At 42.3% G+C, this 24,702-nt stretch overlaps 1 protein-coding gene across 7 annotated transcripts in view; it reads left to right on the forward strand.

The window, feature by feature from the left end:
• Window positions 1–24,702, forward strand: part of LOC129161194 (oocyte zinc finger protein XlCOF6-like) — a 92,104-nt gene that overhangs the window by 54,017 nt on the left and 13,385 nt on the right. For 3 of the 7 annotated variants that reach the window (XM_070542914.1, XM_070542920.1, XM_070542918.1), the window contains 4 exons: window positions 900–11,884; window positions 11,981–12,143; window positions 12,275–12,387; window positions 24,188–24,682. In XM_070542914.1, coding sequence (XP_070399015.1) covers window positions 12,378–12,387; window positions 24,188–24,682 — 505 coding nt within the window. In that variant the 5' untranslated portion in view covers window positions 900–11,884; window positions 11,981–12,143; window positions 12,275–12,377. The remainder of the gene's footprint in view (window positions 1–899; window positions 11,885–11,980; window positions 12,144–12,274; window positions 12,388–24,187; window positions 24,683–24,702) is intronic. The other 4 variants (XM_070542917.1, XM_070542916.1, XM_070542913.1 and 1 more) reach the window with 4 other exon arrangements.

A 24,702-nucleotide genomic window follows, 5' to 3' on the forward strand; every position in this document is an offset into this window, starting at 1 on the left:
AGCCAGGTGCATAAACATATTGTTTTTGTTTTCTACCCTTTGATGTTCAGTAGGAGAGTGAAACTGTGTTTTGTTTACATGCTGAGCTTCTGACTTCAATAAAAACCGCAGAAGATCTATAGAAATGTGTAAACTTTCTCGCCTGGGCAACATATGAAGAAATGACTGAATTTGGTGGTGAACAGTAAAAATCATAAATTTGACTACTTTTGTCCAAAATGAAACCATTACATCACAGAAAGCATGAATATTTGCTGCAGATAATACAGGATCAAAAACTGTGGTTTGCATTGAAGTCAATGGGACGTTTTTGTCCATAACAGGCACAAGAGGGTGGTAAATTTTAAATCTGCTGCTACACAAAAACTAAAAAAGCATAAAATGTGATATTTTGCTAGACTCTTGACATGTCCAAGGCTAATTCCATGCTGTCTTTCTTTTTAAAACGCAGGAACGGTTTCGTTACCTGTTTGTTTAGAAAATAACTCGGTGCTGTTTTTTTTCCTTCATAAATTACATCAATGACTTTTGAGTATTCAAACTGGCATTTCAGGGGTTAAAAACCTCAAAATGATTGAATTTTTTTTATGTTTGAGCAGGGCTGAAGTTGTTCAAAAGATCTATGAAAAAAAAGTTTAAAAAAAAACATTAATGTATACATTTTTTATAGCCACTTTTACAAGCGGACGTTTTTGTCCTCTAATGACTCTTGTATGAAAATTAAAGTGAAGCCTGAGGGTTAAGGCTCATATGATTTATAGAGGCTCAAAGTTCAGTTTCCATTTGTAAATACATTTCATTCTACTGTCAGTTTAAAGAAATAATACAACTGTTATATGTGTGAAAACACAGTTACAGCTGTCTGTAATTCACATAATATGTTTCTGTGTTTCCTACAGATTTTCAACAATGAGAAGCTTCAGAAGAACAGAGTAGTCGTGTCAACCACCAGCACCTAGATTTTCTCCACAAAAAGGAGGAACAGGAGAAACTCTGGTCTAGTATGGAGGGAGAGCATCTCCATTTGAATAAGGAGACTGATGCTGCCAGGTTTCAATCCTTTAGCCAAAAAACACATTTAAACAAACACACGAGAGTCCAGACAAAGCAGAAACATTTTGCCTGTGAGCACTGCGGACAAAGGTTTCACCAAAAGACTAATTTAACCACACACATGAGCATCCACACAGGAGAGAAGCCTTTCGCCTGTGAGCTCTGTGGAACGAGATTTAGCTTAAAGTCAATTTTAAACCGACACATGAGCGTCCACACAGGAGAGATGCCCTTTCCTTGTGAGCTTTGTGGAAAGAAATTTAGATTAAAGTCAACTTTAAACATTCACATGAGAGTCCACACTGGAGAGAAGCCTTTCGCCTGTGAGCTCTGTGGTAATAGATTTAGTGAAAAGGGAAGTTTAAACACACACATGAGCATCCACACAGGAGAGAAGCCCTTTCCTTGTGAGCTCTGCGGAACGAGATTTAGCCAAAAGACTAATTTAAACACTCACATGAGAGTCCACACAGGAGATAAGCCCTTTCCTTGTGAGCTCTGTGGAACGAGATTTAGCCAAAAGACTAATTTAAACAGACACATGAGCATCCACACAGGAGAGAAGCCCTTTCCATGTTAGCTCTGTGGAACGAGATTTAGCCAAAAGAAACATTTAAACAGACACATGAGCATCCACACAGGAGAGAAGCCCTTTCCTTGTGAGCTCTGTGGAACGAGATTTAGCCAAAAGAAACATTTAAATAGACACTTGAGCATCCACACAGGAGAGAAGCCCTTTCCTTGTGAGCTCTGTGGAACGAGATTTAGCCAAAAGACTAATTTAAACAGTCACATGAGAGTCCACACAGGACAGAAGCCTTTTGCTTGTGAGCTCTGTGGACAACGATTTAGCCGAAAGACAACTTTAAACAGTCATATGAGAGTCCATACTGGAGAGAAGCCCTTTCCTTGTGAGCTCTGTGGTAATAGATTTAGTGAAAAGGGAAATTTAAACAAACACATGAGAGTCCACACTGGAGAGAAACCCTTTCCTTGTGAGCTTTGTGGAAAGAAATTTAGCTTAAAGTCAACTTTAAACAGACACATGAGAGTCCACACTGGCTTTTCGCCTGTGAGTTCGGTGGAAAAGATTTACCCAAAAGATCAGTTTAAACGGTCATAAAAGAGTCCATAAAGGACAGAAGCCTTTTGCTTGTGAGCTCTGTGGACGAAGATTTAGCTGAAAGAAAGCTTTAAACAATCATCTAAGCATCCACTAGGGCTGAACGATCTATTGCAGGGGTCTCCAACATTTTTTGGCCCGTGGGCTACTTTTACACAATGAAAGTACAGCAGAGTTACTGCCATATGATTTATTTACATTGATACTTTCCATGTGTGAATGTGCTTATGTTAAACATGCTATACTTACTATATTAACATGCATTGTACTCACAAGTTGATTTCTCTGTATTTCAGTACATCAGTATATTTATTTTAAAAGTATAAGTAAACTAGTGGCATTCTGAAAACCAAATGTTTTAAACTAATCGGATACTTTCAGATAATATATAACAAATCTACTTCATGTGAATGATTTGGTAATTTTTTTAGAAGGTTAGTAACATAACTTTTTAAGCGCACAGGAACAGCTAACCTGTAAAACTGATGATATTTTAAATAAAATACAAGCTAAATGTGATGAAAACACAAAAGTCTAAATAGTTAGAATTGAAGTAAAAAAAATGTAAAATCAGAAATAAGACTTGTTCCTGCTCTCCTGATGTACTGAATAATTTTTATGGGGTTTTTTTTTTTTTTGGTCATGAAAGTTAAGTTTTGCTGCGTTTATTGCTGACAATATGAAGGTTGGAGGTTTATCCTTTTTTCTGCATCTTGTAGGTTTTTTTCTCCGCACGTCTCTAAATAAAGTAAAAATTTCTAGTGCAGAGTGGAGACAACCCATAGAATCACTGATTTGATCTCATTTCAGAGAAAAATAGAACAGGTTAGATGCACCTAATAAATAAAATTATAACAAACTCAGGAATCTGTTTCTTTGCTTCACTGTTCTGGTGCTGAAAACATCACTAATGCGGGTCAAAGGAGATCCACAGATGAATGCACCTCTTAGTAGGCTTGCTCGATTATGGCAAAAATATGGTGACTGAAATTGAGATCACGATTATTTAGGACGATTTTTCTATTCATGTTGATTTTATTTGTTTTTATTCAGTCATAAAATTGCTCAGGGCACAATCAGGACAAAAAGAAAAAAGAAACAAGATGATCACTAAAATAACTCCTGATTCCCAGGATAAAAAGACCAATATACTTATAGCTCATAGTCTATGACCCAAGGGCTATAGACCTTGGTTTAACTCATGTAAGTCTAACCAGTACAGACCCAAATACCAATATCTTGCAAATACTGACAGCAAGAATTATACAGTGGCATTTATAACAAATAAATGCAAATAAATTGATGTTCACAAAATGTTGCATAACATTTATTTAGTCGTGTCAAGGTGCTGTAGGAGAGTGCACTAGCACCGTGTCCTCAGAGAGATTATTTATTATTTATCAGCGTGAGGAACTTATTTCTACCTTATTTATAAACTATGTATTTACAAGTCCATCAGTTAATGTAATAAATGTCCCAACCACAGCTGCACCCCCCACCCCCCAACCCGGTCTCACAGCAATCGGGACAAGCTGCACGTATGTTTAACACGCCGCACGCGCACATTTAGCCGTTTTTAGCGGCTCAGGAGTCCGCAGGTAAGGTGTGTGTGTCACTCACTCTGGTTAATCCAACAGGGAGCCGGCTCCGAGAGCTGTTTCTTTAGCGACTGACACATCACTACATCATTCCCTTTCAGGGTCCGAAATTAAATTTTTTACTCACCGGCCAAGTTGGCTGGTTGATGATGAAAATCTACCGGCCAAGCATATTTTTTACCGGCCAAAATTCTAAATGATTTAGATCTCCCTAAAGCATGTAATTCTATATTATGTTGATTCCAAACAGAGTGACAAAATAATTAAAACATCAATTAATAAGGAAAACAACTCTTTTGTCATTTTTACTATTTATTTTTAGAGATGTTTTTATGAACTCTTTCATTGAAATCTAGTCAGACTCCTTGTTTTTTCTGTCCATGAAGTCTGGCCTCCTGCTTCTGACACCGTCTTTGGGCCAAAGCAGTACAGGCTCATTTGGGTCATAGTCCTTGATCTCTGGAGAACACAGCTGCACCATGAGAATATCTGAAAGTCACGGTAACCGGTGTAGCGGTAAACCCCGGTAAAGAAGTTTACAATAATAATTACCGTCTTGTTTAAAAAAAAATTATCTCAGTGGATTACCGTGGCTGCGGTGTAGGTGCGGTGACCCTTACCAGCCACCGTATCATCTGCTGGAAGTTGCCGGCGGCACATGCGCACTTTGTTGTTTACGACCAAAACTTTCTTTCAGCTAAAGCTGAAATAATGGCCAGAGGAGACGGCAGCACTCGGGACATTTATTTTCCCTCAAAGAAGACAAAGTGGGAAGTATGGGCATTTATTGGACATTTGAAGAATGCCGAGGGACAGTTGTCTGTGAAAGGCAGCAACGCTACGTGGCCATCATAATGTAGTCATTGTCTCACGACTCCGCCATCTCCGGTTCGCCACTTTTCACAAAATCTTCTGGTTGCCACTGGTCCTGGTGGTTTTTCTTCCAGCTCGACGAGTTTTCTTTTGGAAGGCTGGCTGACTCCAGTTAAAAATCGCCACATTTCACCGCTAGTTTTAAAACGAAGCTAACGGCTAACTCGATAAACTGATTGAATGGGATAGGTGGAAATGACGTTGGATGCGGCGTTCACGTTTCGCGTACATTTGTGTACGTTGCATGCAGGCGGGAGCAGTATCAGAAATCCATGGAAGATGACTGATAAACATAACTAATTTGGTGCAAACATTTACTCGCCAGGTGGCAGGTAGAGCAAAAAAATTTACTCGCCAAATGGAGCAATTTACTCGCATTTGGCGAGTGTTAATTTCGGACCCTGTTCCCTTTCCTAATGTCCTGAAGAACGGTCCGGAGCGCAGGCGGAGTGTTTAGCTAACCTGCAGGAAACATTGACGACAGTTATCCAGAAAGTAGCTACGGGTTACCAGAGATGTTTCTGAGGTGTTCCCTAGGTACTTTTAAGATTTAAAAAGTCAAGAAGGGGGTCTGAGAAGCTGTTAGAAATAGCGTCAAAGTTGCCAAGTTGGCAACACCCTAGGAGGAGCGCTTCATCTGCAACTCAGGGCAGCGCAAGTGGGAGGAGCAAATAATCGGCTTGTTTTGTTTTTTATAATCGTTCAAAACTCAGATCGAAATCGTGATTAAAATTCGATTAATTGAGCAGCCCTACCTCTTAGTTATTATTTGGAGACTACATTTACTGCAGCTGGCAGAAGCAGAGATTTTTTCTATTGATACACGGAATTTACAGAATCATTTTAAATGTTAATAGGGAAAGACTGCAGGAGGGAGCGGTAAGATACAGGGGGTCCCCAGCAAAAACAAGAAACTTTACGAGTCTGATGAAACCCGCTGGTTTTCCATCAGGCAGTCACGGGGCAGCTCCAACGACCCAGTGGCTGTGCTGGGTCAATGTTATCGAGCTCAGTCCGGCTCGGCTGTGAGCGAGCTGAGGCGACGTCGTGCTCTGCTTAAGAAGAGGTGTTATTTTCCCGATTCAGAAGAAGCGTTCAACGTGTTTTTACGCTTTCTCCGAGACTTGTTATGTCGCTAAGTTGTTAGCGCCGTGCGATAACACGTCAATAGTGCAGCGTAGCCTGCTGGAGGCTTTAAGGGTTCAGATGAAAACACCCGACCTCTCAGGCTGCTCACACATCGATCTTAAGTTGTCACTGTTGCGCTCACATCATAATACAGTATTAGATGCGGTTAAAGTCAGACATGAAAAAAAAAATTTTTTTTACATGAATAAGTGATGATTATCCTGGTGGGGAGAGGAAATCCTGTCAAGATCGTCAACACTCGTTTATCTTAATGCTATTGAAACATGTAAACCAAAAAGCATTATATCCACTGCTACCTTTATGCTGTAACTTCACCCTGCCCTGTCTGCTCCTCCTTGCTGCCTGCCGGCTGTGATCACAAGCAACAACATAGTAGTTCCCGCTGTTTCCTCGGGAAACAGCTAAAAAAAAAAAAAATCAAAACTTGGGATCTTGTAGGCGTGGCGGTGGGATTTCAGCCGTGGCGGGCCGCCACGGCTACGCCTATGTAAGGGAAACCCTGGTGTAGTTACTGTGTAAAGCAGTATATACTAGGAATGATTAATAAAGATAAAAACTAGAATTGAACCTGAGTTACATAGTAATAACAATTTAAGAACTCAGAAACAATAATACACTAACTTACTAAGTAATTACCATGTAAGTACTAAGTAATTAGAGGACTGTAAAAGAAAGCACTACCAATAATTGTACTTAATATACTTTTATTTTTGTGTGCTATGTTCTGTGTCAATATTCTTTGATTTTATTTTACACAACATGATGTGACATTTTAACTATTTCATTTCACTTGTGATTGTTTTAACTATGTGAAGCACATTGGGCTACCGTTTTGTGTATGAAATGGGCTATATAATAAACTTGACTTGAGAGAGAGTTCACAATCATGTTTTGTTACTAAATGAGACACTCAGCTGAAACTGGGGGAAATATATGATGAATCTAAATCACAGGAGATGTCCAGAGTTTTTAAAGCCTGTGTTCATCATGTTGTGGGGACCACAATGAGGCTACACTCACACCCAGTTCTTGGTACCACAGACGTATATATTGACTTGGGACTGTTTGTATGTAAATATTGTTGACTGCTTGGCCGCTTGATCAGAACCAGAAACGTATGTGTAACAGACCATCTGGGTGTTCAAGGGGCCGTATGTGGAGGGCCACACAGAGGCTACGCTCACACCCAGTTCTTTGGACTGTTTGTATGTAGATGTAGCAGGACTGGTTGGTGTCTCAACCAGTTGATCGCCCAGCCTATCACACATATTAATCAAACCAGCCCACCATTAAAACATGTTACAGATGATAACAACTCTACTGCTTGTACTATAAGATTAATGCACTCAATTTAATTTAAGACATTTAACTGCATGTGTGCGCGTGTGTGTTTGCACTGAATGTGTTTGTGCACATGGTTCACACGTGTGTAGGGTTAATCTACGAGCTTGGTTTATATTTACTCTACGGATTTATATTTAATTTAAGATGTTTAAATGAATAGCAAAAATTTATTTATTAAACAGAAGACTTAATAAGGTTCTTTGCTGATTCAATAACTGAAAATGCACACCATTCTGTGTTTCATTCAAAGAAGAGTCAGGTTTAAAAATTTAAGAATTTATTACTAACAATTTCAAATCTGACAACTTAAAATAGACAATTAATGAATAACAATTTATAAATGACAAATTTGAACAACAATTTTGATATTAAAACTTGTTATTAAAGCAACCCCTGTGTCTGGATGGAAAACTAAGTGGAATGATGAGGTTTGGATGCGTGAATGAAATCTCAGAAGCTTTCTTTCAGAGGGAGAACGCGTTCTGGGTGAAACGTTGGTTTTGCAGCTAACTGATGGTTTCTTAGAGAGAACAACATCGGACGCAATCTGTGTTCTACCTCACCGTTCAGACGACCCTCTGTGTGGATCTGGAGGTCTGGAGGGTGTTGTCAGCCTCGGGGGTACTCAGGTCCGGCAGATGACCAAGGGTACCGACTTTCTCTGGTCCTAGAGTTGCCGTGAGGTGCACAGGTAGATGTGGCTTTGCATCCGGGCAGATTCTTAAGGAATCTCGTAGTGTCAGCTGGTTATAGGTGCGTTTATTCAGAGCTATTCTATCGGCGTGACAGAACGCTTAGTGAGGAGTCAGGCGGCCGACCTTCTCCTCTGGGATATTCTCGTTGCCACGAAGAAGTATCAGCTTGGTTCAAGAACTGAACTTAAGCTGTGGAGCTTTGGTTTTAACAAAACCTCAGAACACGCCCTCTCAGAGACAGGAAGCATGACTATGGAAGACATGTGAGGCAGTTACCTTGAAGTGAGTCCTGCATGAGGTGTAAACACGTGCAAAAGACCTTCTGGTTACTGAACACACATTACTGATTATCATAAATAATTATTATTAACCAAAGAATAATAAGTCATTTCATTAGTTAAAAATGCATTTATAATGAACCATGATGATCATTTATGATGATTATAGTAAACCTTATAATAAAAGAGTTTATATTAAATTATTTGATTAGAGTTGAAGGTCCTTCATCTCGTGATGGAACAGCAAACAGATAAACAGTCAGATTGAAGACGGTGTTATTGTAGACTATTCGGCTCCTGGTGGTTTAATCTGTGGATGGAAGTTACAGCTCGACCCAGCTGTGACCCAGCTGGAAAGAGTGAACTTTGCCCCACAAAATGAGGCCATTCATGATGCTACACGTGCGACCATCAAGAACAAAGTAGAAATTCAGCGAAAGAAAGCAAATTGACTACATATTAATTTGGTACAAGTGTGAACCTAGAGCCCCACGACTGTTATTATTTTAGGTACGGAGAGTGATCACGCTAGATCAAACAATGGGCTGAGACAATGTCTTCCTCCAAACTTGAGTTTATTTACACACAATGCATAAAACAAGTTCTTCTGTTACAACCTCAACCAGGTCTGGGATCCTGGGAGGGCTAACACAGGTACGTGAGTGCAAAAAAAAATAAAATAGGGAGCCGTACACCAAATCACATTTGACAAAACAAACATTTTATCAACAAAAAGCGTCCCTCGTCGTAGTCGTCTTCCTCAGCTTATCCGGGTCCGGGTCGCGGGGGCAGCATCCCAACTAGGGAGCTCCAGACCGTCCTCTCCCCGGCCACCTCCACCAGCTCCTCCGGCAGGACCCCAAGGCGTTCCTGGACCAGATTGGAGATGTAACCTCTCCAACGTGTCTTGGGTCGACCCGGGGGCCTCCTGCCGGCAGGACATGCCCGAAACACCTCCCCAGGGAGGCGTCCAGGAGGCATCCTGACCAGATGCCCAAACCACCTCAACTGAATTCTTTCGAGCCGGAGGTGCAGCGGTTCTCTTCCGAGTCCCTCCCAAATGTCAGAGCTCCTCACCCTATCTCTAAGGCTGAGCCCGGCCACCCTACGGAGGAAACTCATTTCGGCCGCTTGTACTCCGCGATCTTGTTCTTTCGGTCATTACCCAAAGCTCATGACCATAGGTGAGGATTGGGACGTAGATCGACCGGTAAATCAAGAGCCTGGCTTTCTGGCTCAGCTCCCTCTTCACCACGACAGATCGGCTCAGCGTCCGCATCACTGCAGACGCCGAACCAATCCGCCTGTCGATCTCTCGATCCCTCCTACCCTCACTCGTGAACAAGACCCTAAGATACTTAAACTCCTCCACTTGAGGTTGGACCTCTCTCCCGACCCGGAGTTGGCAAGCCACCCTTTTCCAGTCGAGAACCAAAAAGCGTCCCTACGGGAGATAAACGACAACACAAAATGGAAGAAGACTTGTTAACCCCAGAGACCCACGGTTGTAATATTACAACATCAGATTTAAGTCTACAAAAATAAACCTTCCACATTTATTTTTCTTTTTAAAACCACATTTACATTGCTAATAGGTCCTATTGTTCAGTTCTGCAACACTGTTGGCTGTTAAAATGTGTAAATAGGCCCGTTTATCTGGCCTCCTAGAACAACATGTGAAAGGTTAAAAAAAGATTTTGCAGTTGTTTTCTAAATTTGGGTTTCTGGGGGTTAAGACAAAAATGATATTCCAGAAATGTTCTGAGTACTATGGCCCATTAACACTCGGCCTTAACATGAACTTATCTGTGCGAATACTGGGGATTCACCCAGAGAATCCAAATATGAGGCCTTACCAGAAACAAAGGGGGAGCAGACTCAACCAAACAGTAACCACCCTCAACAACATAACGACAAGCGGAAGTAAGGGAAGCCGGCCCCAAAAGAACATAACGCTTTCCCTAAGGTTACGTCCAAACCGTCTGGATAATACCATAGCTTTAAGAACTCCCCCGAGCCTCCAGAGTTCCAAGAGAAAAAAGAACATTGCTGGTGGGCCAGTTCTGGCTGACAGATGGGACTTGGGTGTTGGTTGTCTTATTTGTTGGGATGCACATTTTGTATCTGTGTTCTGTTTATGTGGCTTTACCTCAAAAGAACTTTGAAATCTCATCTCTACACAAATCTTATTTCACAAACCAGGAAAAAATATCTATCTATCTATCTATCTATCTATCTATCTATCTATCTATCTATCTATCTATCTATCTATCTATCTATCTATCTATGGTTAATCATCAGCATGCTTTGTGAAAATAAGGTTTGATCACACATGTATTTATATGCTTATAATTAATCACCTTTATGTTAATCCCCATATTAATCATTTCAATGTTCGGGTGTTACTCACGTCCCTTTGAACTGAACGATGCATATACCAAATGGATGACTCACCTGTGACTGGTACGTTCTAGCACTGAGTTAGACCTATATCTGATTTATGCAGGCTGATACTGCTAGAAGTTTCAGCTTGTGCTGAAGGAGATTCTCAACAGGCGAAGGCCAGGTGCAGACTAGACCATCTAAAAGCTGTTCAACGGGAAAAAGCCAGGGCGTAGGTCATCGCAGCCTTAGCAAAGGAAGATAGGGTAGGAAGCAGATGGGGCAATGTGTCTCCCATCTTATCTGGAGGAGGGAGTGAAAGCAGAGAGGGTGTCAGTTACCATGGCAACAGGTGATGGCCTTCAATAAAGTTAGGGAGGGGTCAGCATGAAACTTTGCAGCATGAGAGGAAGAATCAAAAGGTGTACATCTTGTAAAATATTCAGATTTGTCACAGGGACTGGGGCGGCAGAATCTCTCCTAATGCATGTGGAAAATAAAGTGTGATGATTGCAACATAAGGCAACTTGTGGCTTACTTCTTGTCCCACGCCCTGGTTGTTACTGCCTTCTATAATTTTGTACATAACTGTAACAGAAATGTTGTGACTGTATCTTTTGCTGCCTCTTGGCCAGGGCTCCCTCAAAACTGAGAACTTTAATCTCAATGGAACCTTCCTGGTTAAATAAAGAATATAAAAATAAGTAAATAAAATGTATTTAGATAATGAAACGTCAAAAAGGAAAATTATTTTACTTGTTTGTCAGTGCATTTGAAGAAACATCTTAAAATGTTATTTATTTAACCAGATGAGTCGATAGAGAACTCATTCTCATTTACAACAACGATCTGGCCAAGAGGCAGCAGCAACAGACACATAATTAGCTTTACATCAAAGAAAAACAAATGAGATAAAAACAAACAAGATTAAAATAAAGTAAATAACAAAATTTTTATAACAGGTGTAAAACTAACTTTTATTTACTTTAAGTAATTGTTTGAGGAAGATATCACATGTTACGTGTGTTTTATTAGTCCCATTCTGAACACACAGGTGTGTTTTATTCTGCTCCAGCAGGTGGCGCTAGTGCACCTTTACGCTGGTCACCGACCACCTGAAGAAGCAGAAACCGGAAGCTGCTAGCAGAGCTAGCTTGTTGTTCTGGTGTGTGAGGAGAATATTTGAGGCTCTGCAGTAAAAATGTCTTCACTTCAGTCTCTGGGAGAGTTGATCAGCTAAAGCGACTAACTGCTGCTGCTGCAGAAATCTTCTCACCAGGCTGTGGAAACTTTCTTCTCCTCCTCAACAACTTGGTGGAGTTCTTTCCAGAAGCAGAGAAGATATTCTGCGGTCTTCGTGACAATCGGAGCTCCAGAATCAGGTTGTGGGTGAGAAAAGCTTTTCTCTAGACTTCCTGCCCTCTGGATCTGCTGCTGTTCCTTTGGCCTCTCTGAGAAACGCGCTCGTTTTGCTGCTTTCATCAGATTGAAGAGGTTCCCTCTATCAGACTCGCTCATCTGAGTTGGTCATGATGCAGGATCGCTGCTCGCTCTCTCATCCATCCTGCTCACACTCTCCGACGGAAAAGCCCCGAATCTGAATGTGACTCTGGAGGAAAAAGCGGTTAGCTCTACTCCGTGAACTCTGGTGAGCAAAGGTCCTCTTTTCCAGACTGGATCTGTCCTCAGCTGATCAGAACCAAAGCGTTGGATCTTTAATCTCCTGCGTTGTTCTGAAGCAGCATCTTAATCAGCTCTCCTGCTTTGTTTCTATTGCAGCTGTTAGCTAAACACGGCTAAAGAAAACCTGCTACCACTTCAGGATCATCCATCAGCTGGGACTGATTCATCGTGTGTTCTTCACCACCTGGACCTGGACAGCATGGACACAGGTACTGGTGGATGAATGAATGAATACATGGTCAGTCTATGGTGGGACATTACAGTGAAATTATGAGAATGAGGTTCAATCTTTAAAGTAATGATCTGTATATGTTTAGCACTACTGGGGTTCTAAAACCCCCCAAAGCGTTTTACATCACAACCAGTCATTCACTCATTCACACACTGTTGTAGAACCTTGTAGTTTTAGAGTGATTAGATCTCTCTAATGAATGATTTTTGAAGCCAAGTATAGTTAAAGTCCCAAAGTCATCGTCACACACTGGTGAAGTTACGTCCTGCATTCGACCCGTCCCCATGGGGAGCGGTGAGATGAAGCTGTGGGAACTATTTGGTCTTCTGTCGGGTTTCAGTCACTACGAGAATCAGTCAGAGACAGGAGAGGTTTTCATCGTGTTCACAACCTACCTTTGTTGTAGCGTCAGTCACGCATCATCATTTGACCAATCACAGTTGGGGAGACAGCCTGCTGCAGACACGACGGCAGCGGCGCTGACAGCACGTATGACTGCTGTTGCTTCAGCGCGTCGCTGTGGTTTAGAGCTTAAAGGCCCAGTGTGTAAAAACATTCGACTCTTCAGCGCCACGCAGTTCAGAGTAAGTATTGCAGCTCCGGTAGCCCACACTAGGGTTGGGCTGTTTTTCCATTCGCCCATCATTAGTCCAGTAAATGACGATGGGCCGTGGTGTGTGCGTGTGACTGATTACGGTATGATTCACTGACTGATTTGCGAACACAGAAGAAGTCTAAACATGGATGTTTTTATGGATGTGCAGCACAAATTAGATTTTTCTTTTTGTTTAACTCACTCACTGCCAGCCGTTTCCTGATCAGAAAAGCTCTTCGCTGCCAGCGTTTTTCAGCGTTTTTACAGTTTTTTTTAAGAGTCACAGAACGTTGCTCTATGATGATGTCAACGCCAAAACTAACAAAACAAAGAGTAGACTCACCTCTTACAGGAAGAATCCGCGCGTTTTGAACGTTATCCGTTCTTTTATAAGCCGTTGTTGAATTGTGATCGGTAGAAGCTTTTCCGGTTCTCGCCTAACTTTTTTTTTTTTACAGCAGCGTCCCAAAACGATCTCCTAACACACACGTGTCACACACCATGTGGCCCGTGGAGCATTTTTATGTGGCCCACGAGATAATTATCAAAAATATATTAAAACTGACCAGCTGGCCGATTTTACCGTAAAGACTACAACTCCCATGATGCTTTGCGGTGTTAGCCCAGAGCCGAAGCGCCCCCTCCTTTGTGTTTTTTCCAGCGTCTGCTGCCGGTGTCTGCAGCTCCGCGGTCTCGGACAAACTAAACACTCCTCTCACTCAGCGCCGAGTTCACTCAGCTATTTTCTGACGTTGAAGCCCAGAAACGGAGATTCTAGCCACTCAGTAATGTGTTCACGACTGAAAGAGAAAGTTTTCGAGCTAACTTCCAGACAGAGCTGATATAACTCCAGCGAGCAGCGACACGCTCAAACCAGCATGACTCTGTGGCTGCTGTAGTTGTTATTTTTCCTCCCCGACACACAACGACGTGGTCAAGCTGCTCAGACATGTTCAGCAGCACAAACCTATGTGAGCACCTGTTGTCATCTAATGTTGTCATTATTATGATGAAGATGAACAAAACAACAGGAGTCTCCTCCTCAGCTCAGATCAACCCCATGATGCAGGTATCTGGCTGGAACAGGTGAGCATCACAGTAAACCAGTGGAGCAAACTGAGCTTTAAATATGTTGGTTTTATGCTCTTTTTCTGCTCCAAAACATGAAAGTTAACAGGTGAGATGTTGCATTTTCATTTAAGATAAAATGATATTTTATTTTGTTGTTGGCCCGTGAGAAAAGATTTAACCTACAGTAAACAGGAAGTGGAAAGGCTGCAGATAGATGAATAGAATAGCAAATCCCTTTATTGTTCCTCAGTGGGGAAAGCTAGACGTCACAGCAGCGATGACACGTATTACAGGAGAAAAAAGGAGAATAAAAAATAAGAAAAATGAATAAACAACAAGAAAACATAAATCCTGAACAGATTTTAAAAATGCTGAATATACCACAAGTAATGAATACCACTGATGTGTTTTATTTAAAACTGACTTGCTCGTGTGTAATCTGGTTATTCCACATTCAGTGTTAATGCAGAAATAAGTTTGTTTCCAAATTAAAACGTTCTAAATTGCATAAATGTTGATAAAGAAAATGTGTAAATTTGCCGTCACTTTTTCAAAAAATATTAAGTTTGGCCCGCGACTCCGTCCCAGATTTTCATTTCGGCCCAGTGTGAGTTTGAGTTTGACTCCCCTGATCTAACACGTGGACTTTCTGCTTCCTGATCACGTGACGTGTGACGTACGCGGATGAAGATCGGCTTTAGAGCTGGGATGTTTGTTCTCACGGTGCGGGGGCTCGTTCCGACGCCCACACAGTAAAAACATGCCAGTGACAGTTAAAGAGTTGTTAAAGCGCTGAAAGGAAGTAGGGCTGAAACGAATCATCAAATGGTTCGATTCATTAAGTTCCTCGATTCATTTTTTTACTGATTCGAAGCTTCGTTAAACGTGCGCTCCACAGTCTGAACACGTTTTACTGGAGCTCTACGTGGTGATCTCGGTGCTGTGGTGGAAAAAAGAGAAACCAGCAACGACGGAAACCATCGTTAGAGGCAGAAACGGTCCAACGTTTGGATCAAGAGTTAAACTACAAGCAAACTACTGAATTGGCTGACTGAGTGGAGGTGGTTCATAGATGTCGCAACCTTTATGTCAGAGGGAACCCCCCCCCCCCACACACACACACACACCTTTTGCTCTTTCCATTGTTCTCAAAGAAATCCATTCCACTTGATTCATTAGAAATGACTCAGTCGGCTGAAGTCCGTTCCACGTTTTCCTGGTTGCTCTGCTGCACGCATGGTGGGCGTGACTGACATGGTTGTCAACAAAGTTAGAAAATAAAAGACCAAACGAACCAAAGTAGGGCCCGACCGATATATCGGCCGGCCGATATTATCGGCCGATATAGGGGTCATTAACTCTATCGGCCAAAAAGACGGCCGATATGGCCGATATAGCGCTACCTATCCAGCAGATGGCGCCAGCTTTATGAACTCATGTTGTGGGCTCCACTCCTCGGGGGGTGGAGCCACCATCACAGCACACATGCAGCGGAGTCAAGCAGAGACGATGGTGATGAGGAAGTAGGAGGTAAGTCTTCAGTTTTTAAGCATATTTTTTGTGTCAGTGGTAAGTTGAACGGTAAAATAAGCAATGACAAAAGTATGTTTCCCCTCAACATGCTTCCTAAGTTTATTGTGTGCCTCGTGGCCTCGTATTGAAAAGTTAACCTGAAAAAATAAAATAAGAACTGCCGCAGCATTACGCTGCAGAGTTCACGCTGCTTCCCCTAGTCATGCAGGGCAGTAAGTAAGTAACATTGGCCTTTTTCTGGTAGACATTCTGGAATATTCTCAGACAATTTCCTCCGCTCTTCTTCAGCAGTCTTTTCAAACTCACGCGGTTCGGTTCACCCGCGGCTTGCGAAAAAAATAGTGCAGACGCCGAAACTCGCTGCACGGTGCGGGCGGAGCGTGCAGCGCTTCGGCGGCCCATGTGGCCTATAGAATAGGATAACAAGGGCGACGAATGAAGGAGTCCCCGTTTAGCGGCGCTTCGGCGGCACACGACCGTTCTCGCAGCTGAGGACGGGCGAGGAGGGGTTGGCAACAAAGCAATGAAACGCTGTGTAGGGAGTCCCCCCTCCTCTACCTAGCTGGGAGAGGAGTAGGGGCGGTAACACGAGAAAATAAACATTCCTCTCTACAATAGAATAAATCTATTGTATTTTTCAGCCTTATATTTTACATAAGGCTTATACATTGCCACATACTAATCTAACGTATCTTATTTTTATTTTCCTAATTCTGTCGGCTTTGGAAAGGATCAAAACACAAAAGTGTAAAACTCAAAAGTATTTTAATGCCAAAAATCATAGGATGCTGAAACCAGCAGAGTATGACTGAAACGGAACCGTATGCACTGGGGAGTGAGAGATGACAGAGGACTAGTTATGAGGAGGAGCTATGAGTGGGAGCAGAGGACAGCAGGGGAACACTGGAGGAACTATAAATGAAAATAATTTTAAAGAAGAAATAATCCTAAAAGGGAAAGAAGAATAACTAGAAAAAAACCTGACAACAAACGGAAGACGAATACTAAATGAGAAAACCTTAACAGCTGGGGAACCAAACAAAAACAGAGCTATTGGTTTTGAGCCACAATGCCTGATATCATTTATTTACATGATAATTTTTAAACTTTTTAGTATAAAAATGCCACATTTAATGTATTTTACTTTGTCTTAGTATCAACAGATATATAACTGTACTTTTATGCTGATTATTTTATTACAGATGGAAAAAGAGGGTCGTAGTAAGGTGTGGGACTACTTCATTAAAGATCCATCTGGTGATGTCATCTGCAGCATCTGCTCATCTTCAGTAGTAGTTTGCGTGTTCTGTTGTTTTTGAGATTGCAAAATAAATCTTATTTGCATTACTTGGAAACCCCAGTGAGTTTTTGAGACAGTTCTTTGGTGTGTAATAGAGAAATAAGTTTGCATCAACAAGGCAGAGAATGAAGGGTTTAATCTTAAGAACATTTGTATTTATTTTTTTGTGAGGGAGATTTATCGGCCATTATATCGGCTATCGGCCTTTGTTAAAAGTTTTGTATCGGTATCGGCCCCCAAAAAAGCATATCGGTCGGGCCCTAAACCAAAGTGAAACTACAGGCTTGTGGAAGCTGGAGGAGGAGTCAGTGCCATTACTATCCCATAATAAGCAGTGTCCTTGTCTGATCCCTCCACAGACACGGGGACATGAGGACATTTCTCACAAAGAAGCATAAAATAAGTAAAACTGTCCAGAATGAATGCTGACAGATGCTTTGAAACCCTCCGTCCCCCAGTTCTGGTTAGAACTGGGTTTGCCCGCGGGTCATCTGGGTGAGGCCACAGAACCTGCAAAGACTCTCAAAAGGTCTGGAAAACGACCGGTTCGGCTGGCTCCGGTGAAGTGGAGACGGTCATACTGGGAAGTTTCGGTAATGGAAACACACCAATTAGTGCCTGGCTGTCCTATAAAAGACACCCATTCCTCCTTTTTGTGTGAGGATGCCAGCTGGTCCTGTTCCCCTGCAGATAGCTCATCAGTACTTAATACAAGTTGTTTATTGTTTATCTACGTTGGTGTTAGTTTGGGATGTTCTGATCATACCAGCAACACCTGTGTGAACCCTGTGTGATGCACTTGGGCTTCTTCCCCTTTTCCTTCATGCTGTGCAGGACAGCAGCAACAATGTAAAACAACATGTCCGCCTAACTTTAACTCTGTCTGCGAGAGTGATGTAAGCTTTGAGTCCTGCAATGAAAAGCTCCAGCTCCTGGGGAAGCTGATCACAGCTGTTTTAATAAGATGTGAAGAACAACATCTGGGTGGAGTGAGGTGAGTTTCCAGGGATCGCTGCAGAGATAAACACCTCCCAGTCAGACGCAGCTACGCTCACCAACACCCGTCTGTATGAGCGTCAGAAGGCTCGGCTAATAACCAGACCATAAGGAAGTTCATGATGCTGGAAGAGCAGCCTTTCTCTGTGGTGGAAGAAGAACCAAGTTTATTCATACAGCACGTGTCCCAGACTGAGGTCACACAAGGAGTTACAATAAAACGCTGAACACTAAAGCTAGAACATAAGACAATGAGTAGAAAACAACAGGCTCCGCCCACTGCTCAATCACCAAGTAACCCACTACAGGACATATAATAACAACTACAATAATAAGCATTATAATAATATAATAACAACAATAAATCTCCCAAAATGCTAATTTGTAAGGTTCCTTTGCTTTGTAGTGCTTTAGCCTGCTGAGAGCTTAAAAGTTAAAGGTTGTTACTGACAGCAGCTACATCTAAGTGTTTATTCATTTTCCTTTTGACTGAATAGTTGCTGATTTGATCTTGGAGACGTTTCTCCTCACATCAGCTTCAGATCTAAAGAATGAGTTGTGAGTAGGTGTTGCGCTGACCTTAGAGGTGTGGCTGCCCCTCTCTATTGTTCCTCATCCTTTCCCTACATGCTGACTCCGTTGCGCGTTGCCAGCGCGTGACCGCAGATGGAACCTGCGTGTGCTCCGGCGCGCGCCTCGCCAGGTGAGCAGAATTGAGGCAATTAAGAGCTCGTGCTCGGGGGAAATGAAGTACAGCCAAAATGTCTGCAACAAGCTTTTGCCCAGCGCGCGACAGACTGAGAGGAGTGCAGAGCGAACACAAATGGGTACACTGTGAGGAGAAAGACTTTGATCTTGACGGGCTGTCGGTACGCTCTTGGATTCACGTCTTTATATGGACTCTTTATCCGTCTGGGTGTGAATGGAATTTACTGAGAGGAAGTGTGTTAACGTCTGGAGTGCCAGAAATGACTGCAGGAATAATAGTAAATTAAATGAAAGCAAGTTAAGGAACTGCGCTGCTCTGAGTGGCTGCATGTTGGAGTAGCTCTGTAGACTATATGTAAGTTTTGCCTTTTCTTGGACATTTTTTCTTTAGTTTCTCAAGAAAAACGGTATTCTTTTGGACATTTTACTTTTCTGTTTCTGATGCTGTGAAGATTGGAGGATTTTTACTGCTCATTTTTCACTTTTTGAGCATTTGTTATGATGCGTAACCATGGCAACAAGCTGGTTTACAATCGGGAGCAGCTGCTTAACATTGGGAAGGCTGAAATAATACCTCAACTGAAGCCACAAATCCCAAATGAGCTAAAACGCAAGAAGCGTGGGTGCAGAGCGGGAGCAAAACGGAGACAGAGAAAGAGGAAATTCAAACCATCTCTTCCATCGATCATAATGGGCAATGTGAGATCACTGGCCAACAAGATGGATGAACTCCAAGCCCTTTCAAGGACTCAGCCAGAGTATCGGCAGTGCAGTGTTATGTGTTTCAGTGAGACGTGGCTGCAGGACCATATCCCCGATTCCAGCGTCTCTCTGCCAGGATTTCTGACTGTACGAGCAGACAGAGATCTGAAGAGGAGCGGGAAAAGAAAAGGAGGTGGAGTGGCAGTGCTTGTGAACAACAGATGGTGCCATCCAGGTCATGTTTCAGTGAAATGTCGTCTCTGCAGCCCAGATGTTGAACTCTTGGTAGTAAGTTGTCGCCCATATTATTTGCCAAGAGAGTTCACCAGTGTTGTCTTGGCAACCGTTTATATTCCACCTTCAGCCATTGCTGAAAATGCATGTGATGCCATCAGTTCTGTTGTCGCTAAGCTACAAACCCAGCACCCCAATGCATTTGTGGCTATATCTGGTGATTTTAATCATGCCTCACTCTCTGCTACACTTCCAACATTTCAACAGTTTGTCAGCTGCTCCACCAGAGAAAACAAGACATTGGATCTGTGTTATGCAAATGTAAAGAATGCATACATGTCCAAAACAAGACCTCCTCTGGGACAATCAGATCACAATCTTGTTTTTCTCTGCTCGGAATAAAAACCACTTGTTCAGAGGCAACCTGTGACAAGAAGAACTGTGAGAAAATGGTCACAGGATGCTGAAGACGCCCTGCAGAGTTGTTTTGAGACCACAGATTGGATGACTCTCTGCCACGGACATGAAGAGGACATCAATGCCATGACTGGATGTGTCACTGATTATATAAACTTCTGTGTGGATAATATAATACCCACGAGAACAGTGAGATGCTTCGCTAATAACAAACCCTGGATCACCAGTGAACTGAAGAATCTGCTAAATGAGAAAAAAAGAGCCTTCAAGGAGGGAGACAGGGAATTATTGAGAAGTATACAGAAGCAACTGAAGATCAAGATCAGAGACGGCAAGGAGGCATACAGGAAGAAGCTGGAGAACAACCTACAGAGGAACAATATCAGAGATGTCTGGTCAGGGATGAAGAAGATCACAGGCTTCAAGCAGAGGAAGGATTGCACAGATGGCAGCCTGGACACAGCCAATGAACTGAACAAGTTCTTCAATAGGTTCAGTTCAGGAACAAACCCAGCATCCTGCTCGCCCTTCCCCAGCCAATCAGACATCACATCCTCCTCTGATCCAACATTTTCCTGTCACACGCCAGCTCTTTTGTCCTCTAACGCAGTCATGGACTCTTCTGGTTCTATAAATCCATCTTCAACCAAGTCAGGAGATGCTGCTGCCCCAGTTACCTCCCCCTCCCACCTATCTGTCTCTAGAAGTCAGGTGAAGAGGCAGCTGGAGAGACTGAACAGGAACAAGGCTGCAGGTCCGGATGGTGTCAGCCCCAGAGTACTGAAGGCCTGTGCAGAGCAGCTCTGTGGGATTCTGCAGCACCTCTTCAACCTCAGCCTGGCCCAGGAGAAGGTTCCAGTCCTGTGGAAGACATCCTGCCTTGTTCCAGTTCCAAAGAAAACTCGCCCATCAGTCAATGATGACTACAGACCGGTTGCCCTGACATCCCACATCATGAAGGTCCTGGTGAGACTCCTGTTGGTCCACCTGAATAAGCAAACTAGAACATATCAGGACCCGCTGCAGTTTGCTTATCGCCATGGAGTTGGAGTTGAAGATGCCATCATCCAGCTGCTTCAACCAATCCACTGTCACCTGGACAAAGCAGGCAGCACTGTGAGGGTCATGTTCTTTGATTTCTCCAGTGCATTTAACACAATCCAGCCTGATGTACTTTGCCAGAAACTCCAGAAGACACAGGTGGGGGCCTCAACTATCGCCTGGATTAAAGACTACCTGACAAACAGACCACAGTTTGTGAGGCTGAAGAACTGCACATCAAACCAGGCGATCAGTAACATTGGAGCACCACAGGGGACTGTACTCTCACCATTCCTTTTCACCCTGTACACCTCAGACTTCCAGTACAAGTCAGAGACCTGTCATGTACAGAAATACTCAGATGACTCTGCAGTTGTCGGGTGTATAGGAGATGGACAGGAAGCTGAGTACAGAGAGCTGGTGGAGCACTTTGTGGCATGGTGTGGAAACAATCATCTGACCTTGAACGTGAACAAAACAAAGGAGATGATTTTAGACTTCAGAAGAAACAGGGTGGAGTCAAACACTGTTTCCATCATGGGAGAAGAAGTGGAGGTGGTTGAGGAATACAAATACCTTGGAGTTCACCTGGACAACAGACTGGACTGGAGAAAGAACAGCGAAGCCGTTTACAAGAAGGGACACAGCAGACTGCACTTCTTGAGGACGCTTAGGTCCTTCAATGTCTGTAGCAAGATGCTGCAGATCTTCTACAAGTCTGTTGTTGAGAGTGTAATCTCTTCAGCCATCGTCTGTTGGGGTAGCAGCATCAGACGCAGGGACCTGAAAAGGCTCAACAGCCTAATAAAAAAGGCTGGTTCTGTTCTGGGGACGACTGTGGAACCGCTGGAGGAGATCATGCAAAGAAGGATTCTCCAGAGAATCAAGAAAATTATGGACATTCCTGAGCATTCTCTTCACAAGACTGTCCAACAACAGAAGAGTGTCTTCAGTCAGAGGCTTCTTCAGTTTCGCTGCAGCACTGACCGCTACTGGAGATCCTTCCTGCCAACAGCCGTTGTAATATACAACTCTTTGATGACTTGATTATTATTATTATCCTGAGCTACTACAGCAATCAATTTCCCTCTGGGATTAATAAAGTATTTTTGAATTTGAATTGAATTTGAATTTGAAAACAGATGTATTCATGTATTTAATTATTTGTCTGGTAAAATCAGTCTTTTTTCATCCTTGCTTCATTGTGAAATGATTCATCTCTGAATTAGCAGCCAGTACTTGTAAAAGCAGATAGAATAGTACTTGTCTAAAACTAGACGCCCAACTGAAGGTTACTAAAGATGCTGGTGTGTTCTCCTTGCTCTGTATTACCTGTAACAGCATTGAAGTTTATCTGCATGATTTAGTTACGTGTTTATTTTTGTTATTTAAAGCTTTTCCACCTGACTGGTTCCTGAACCCGGACTGATCTCAGTACTGGTCAATAGAGCTGAAACAACTAATCGATTTAATCGATTATAATCGATTATTAAAATAGTTAACAACTTTTTTAGTCATCGATTAGTTGTTTAATAATCATATTTTACCGCATAAAGTCTTTTTTACCACAATCTGACATCGGTTACAATCTGTTAAATTTGCCGCCAGTGTGTGGCAGTAATGAGCCACTGATCTACCAGTGGGGCCGTAGAAGAAGAAATTAGCCAATAAGTGCCCTCGGTTTTCATGACGTATCACGTTACTGACGCGCATCTTGCTGTGAGAGATGGCGGATCAACAACAAATACGGAAGAAAAATAGAAGCGACAAAACAAGAGAAACCCCGGACAAAAACCTCACGAGTATGGGAGCACTTCACTAGATGCCTTGAAAAGACCGGTGACCTACAAAATATGCAAAAACCATGGCACGACGGAAGCACGACGTCCCTAAGTGAACATTTGAGACGAAAACGTGGGGGCTGATGCAGCAGAGGAATGTCCGGTAAGTAACAGAAAATAAACAAGCTAACGCAGATCACATTTGGGACTTAGTGTTAGCTGAGTTCGTTATAGTGGATGTTAAACATGTTTTTTTTTTTTTTTTTGCCGCGTCAGTTTACGGTGTTCTACTTCTGATTGACTAGATGCAATCGTGAATCTCCGTGTTGTGAATCATGCGCTTGCCAAATTTAGCACGTCTGTTTATAAGAATGCTCTCGTTAAGAGAAAAACGGCACAAACCCATAACTATGTTCCTCATTCAAAAAAGGACAACTCCGCGGAGAAAAATATACAGACAAGCTGTGTCCAGGTGAATATAACACAGCATAGTTGTACGCTTTCAATTTTTAAATACAGGAGAAATTCAGAAAGTCCTTTTTTTAACTATTAAAAGGCTGTTTTACTATCTAACGCCGTAAAACGCCTCACAACACATTTTTGTCAAAATAAATGATCACTGTTTATTGTTAATTAATTCAAATAATGTAATATTGATTTAGTGTTGTAGTGTGTGTGCTGCTTTATTTTATATGTGTACTTAATTCAGTTTATTTGTGTTTCTTATGCAGAAAAAAACAAGCAACGATGGACAGCTACATGGGGAACAAGACACTCACCCCCAGCAATGCATACCACTTACAAACTCTATTCCAGATTCTACATTATTTTTTATGGAATTTACCTCTTATATTTTGATGCCAAAAAATTATTCTGGACTGATATTTTGCACTGTTTAGCTCATTTTACACTGCTGACTGTGGTCATGTGCAATAAAATAGATTGCAGTCAACTGCACAATTCTCTTATGTTTTTTCTTTTTCTTAACTGAAATGTATTCATCACTTGTATAGGTTAAATAGCTAAACAATAACAAACCGATTAATCGATTAATCGAAAAAATAATCGACAGATTAATCGATTATGAAAATAATCGTTAGTTGCAGCCCTACTGGTCAAATAAATTGTTCTGAGTGAAATCCAAAGTCTGCTCTTTCCAAGTGTCGGCACCTCACAGTGGAAGAAAACACTTGACAGTAGGAGGCTTAGAAGTTCTGGTCAGAACCAAACACGCTGATTGTGATGGAAGTTTTTATTGATCCTAAAGTAGAAATATGTTTTTATCTAAATGAAGTTCATGTTCTTGTTCCTTTTCCCCACATCATGTAGCCGGTATCACTCGTGGTGTAAATATAAAGGTATGGTGGTCTGTAACATCATGTGTCTGTGTTTCCTACAGATGTTCAACAGCTGGTGCTGGTTAAAGAAGAAGATCCTGAAGAACAGAGTGCTGGTGTGGACCAGCAGGACCCAGAACACCTCCACATAAAGGAGGAACAGGAGGAGCTCTGGACCAGTCTGGAGGGAGAGCATCTCTGTTTGAAGGAGGAGACTGAAGCTGTCGGGTCTCCTGTTACTGCTGTTTCTATAAAGAGTGAGGATGATGAAGAGAAACCTCTGGTCTCACAGCTTCATCAGCAGCAAATAGAAGACAGAGATGTTCCAACCAGCAGCTCAGCTGACCAGATGACCGCAGAAACTGGTGGAGGAGCAGGAACTAGCAGGAACCCAGATCTGAACCCTCATGAACAAACATCTGATTCTTCAGAGACTGAAGTTAGTGGAGATGAAGATGATGATGATGATGATGATGATGATGTGAATCTGGACTCTGGGTCTGAAACTGGAGATGAAGATGAGGACTGGAATGAGAGCAGGTCTTCTGAGTCAGATGGTAAGTCTGTCAACAAGTTC

The sequence above is a fragment of the Nothobranchius furzeri genome, chromosome 12 (genome assembly GCF_043380555.1).
Source record: "Nothobranchius furzeri strain GRZ-AD chromosome 12, NfurGRZ-RIMD1, whole genome shotgun sequence".
Taxonomy (NCBI): domain Eukaryota; kingdom Metazoa; phylum Chordata; class Actinopteri; order Cyprinodontiformes; family Nothobranchiidae; genus Nothobranchius; species Nothobranchius furzeri.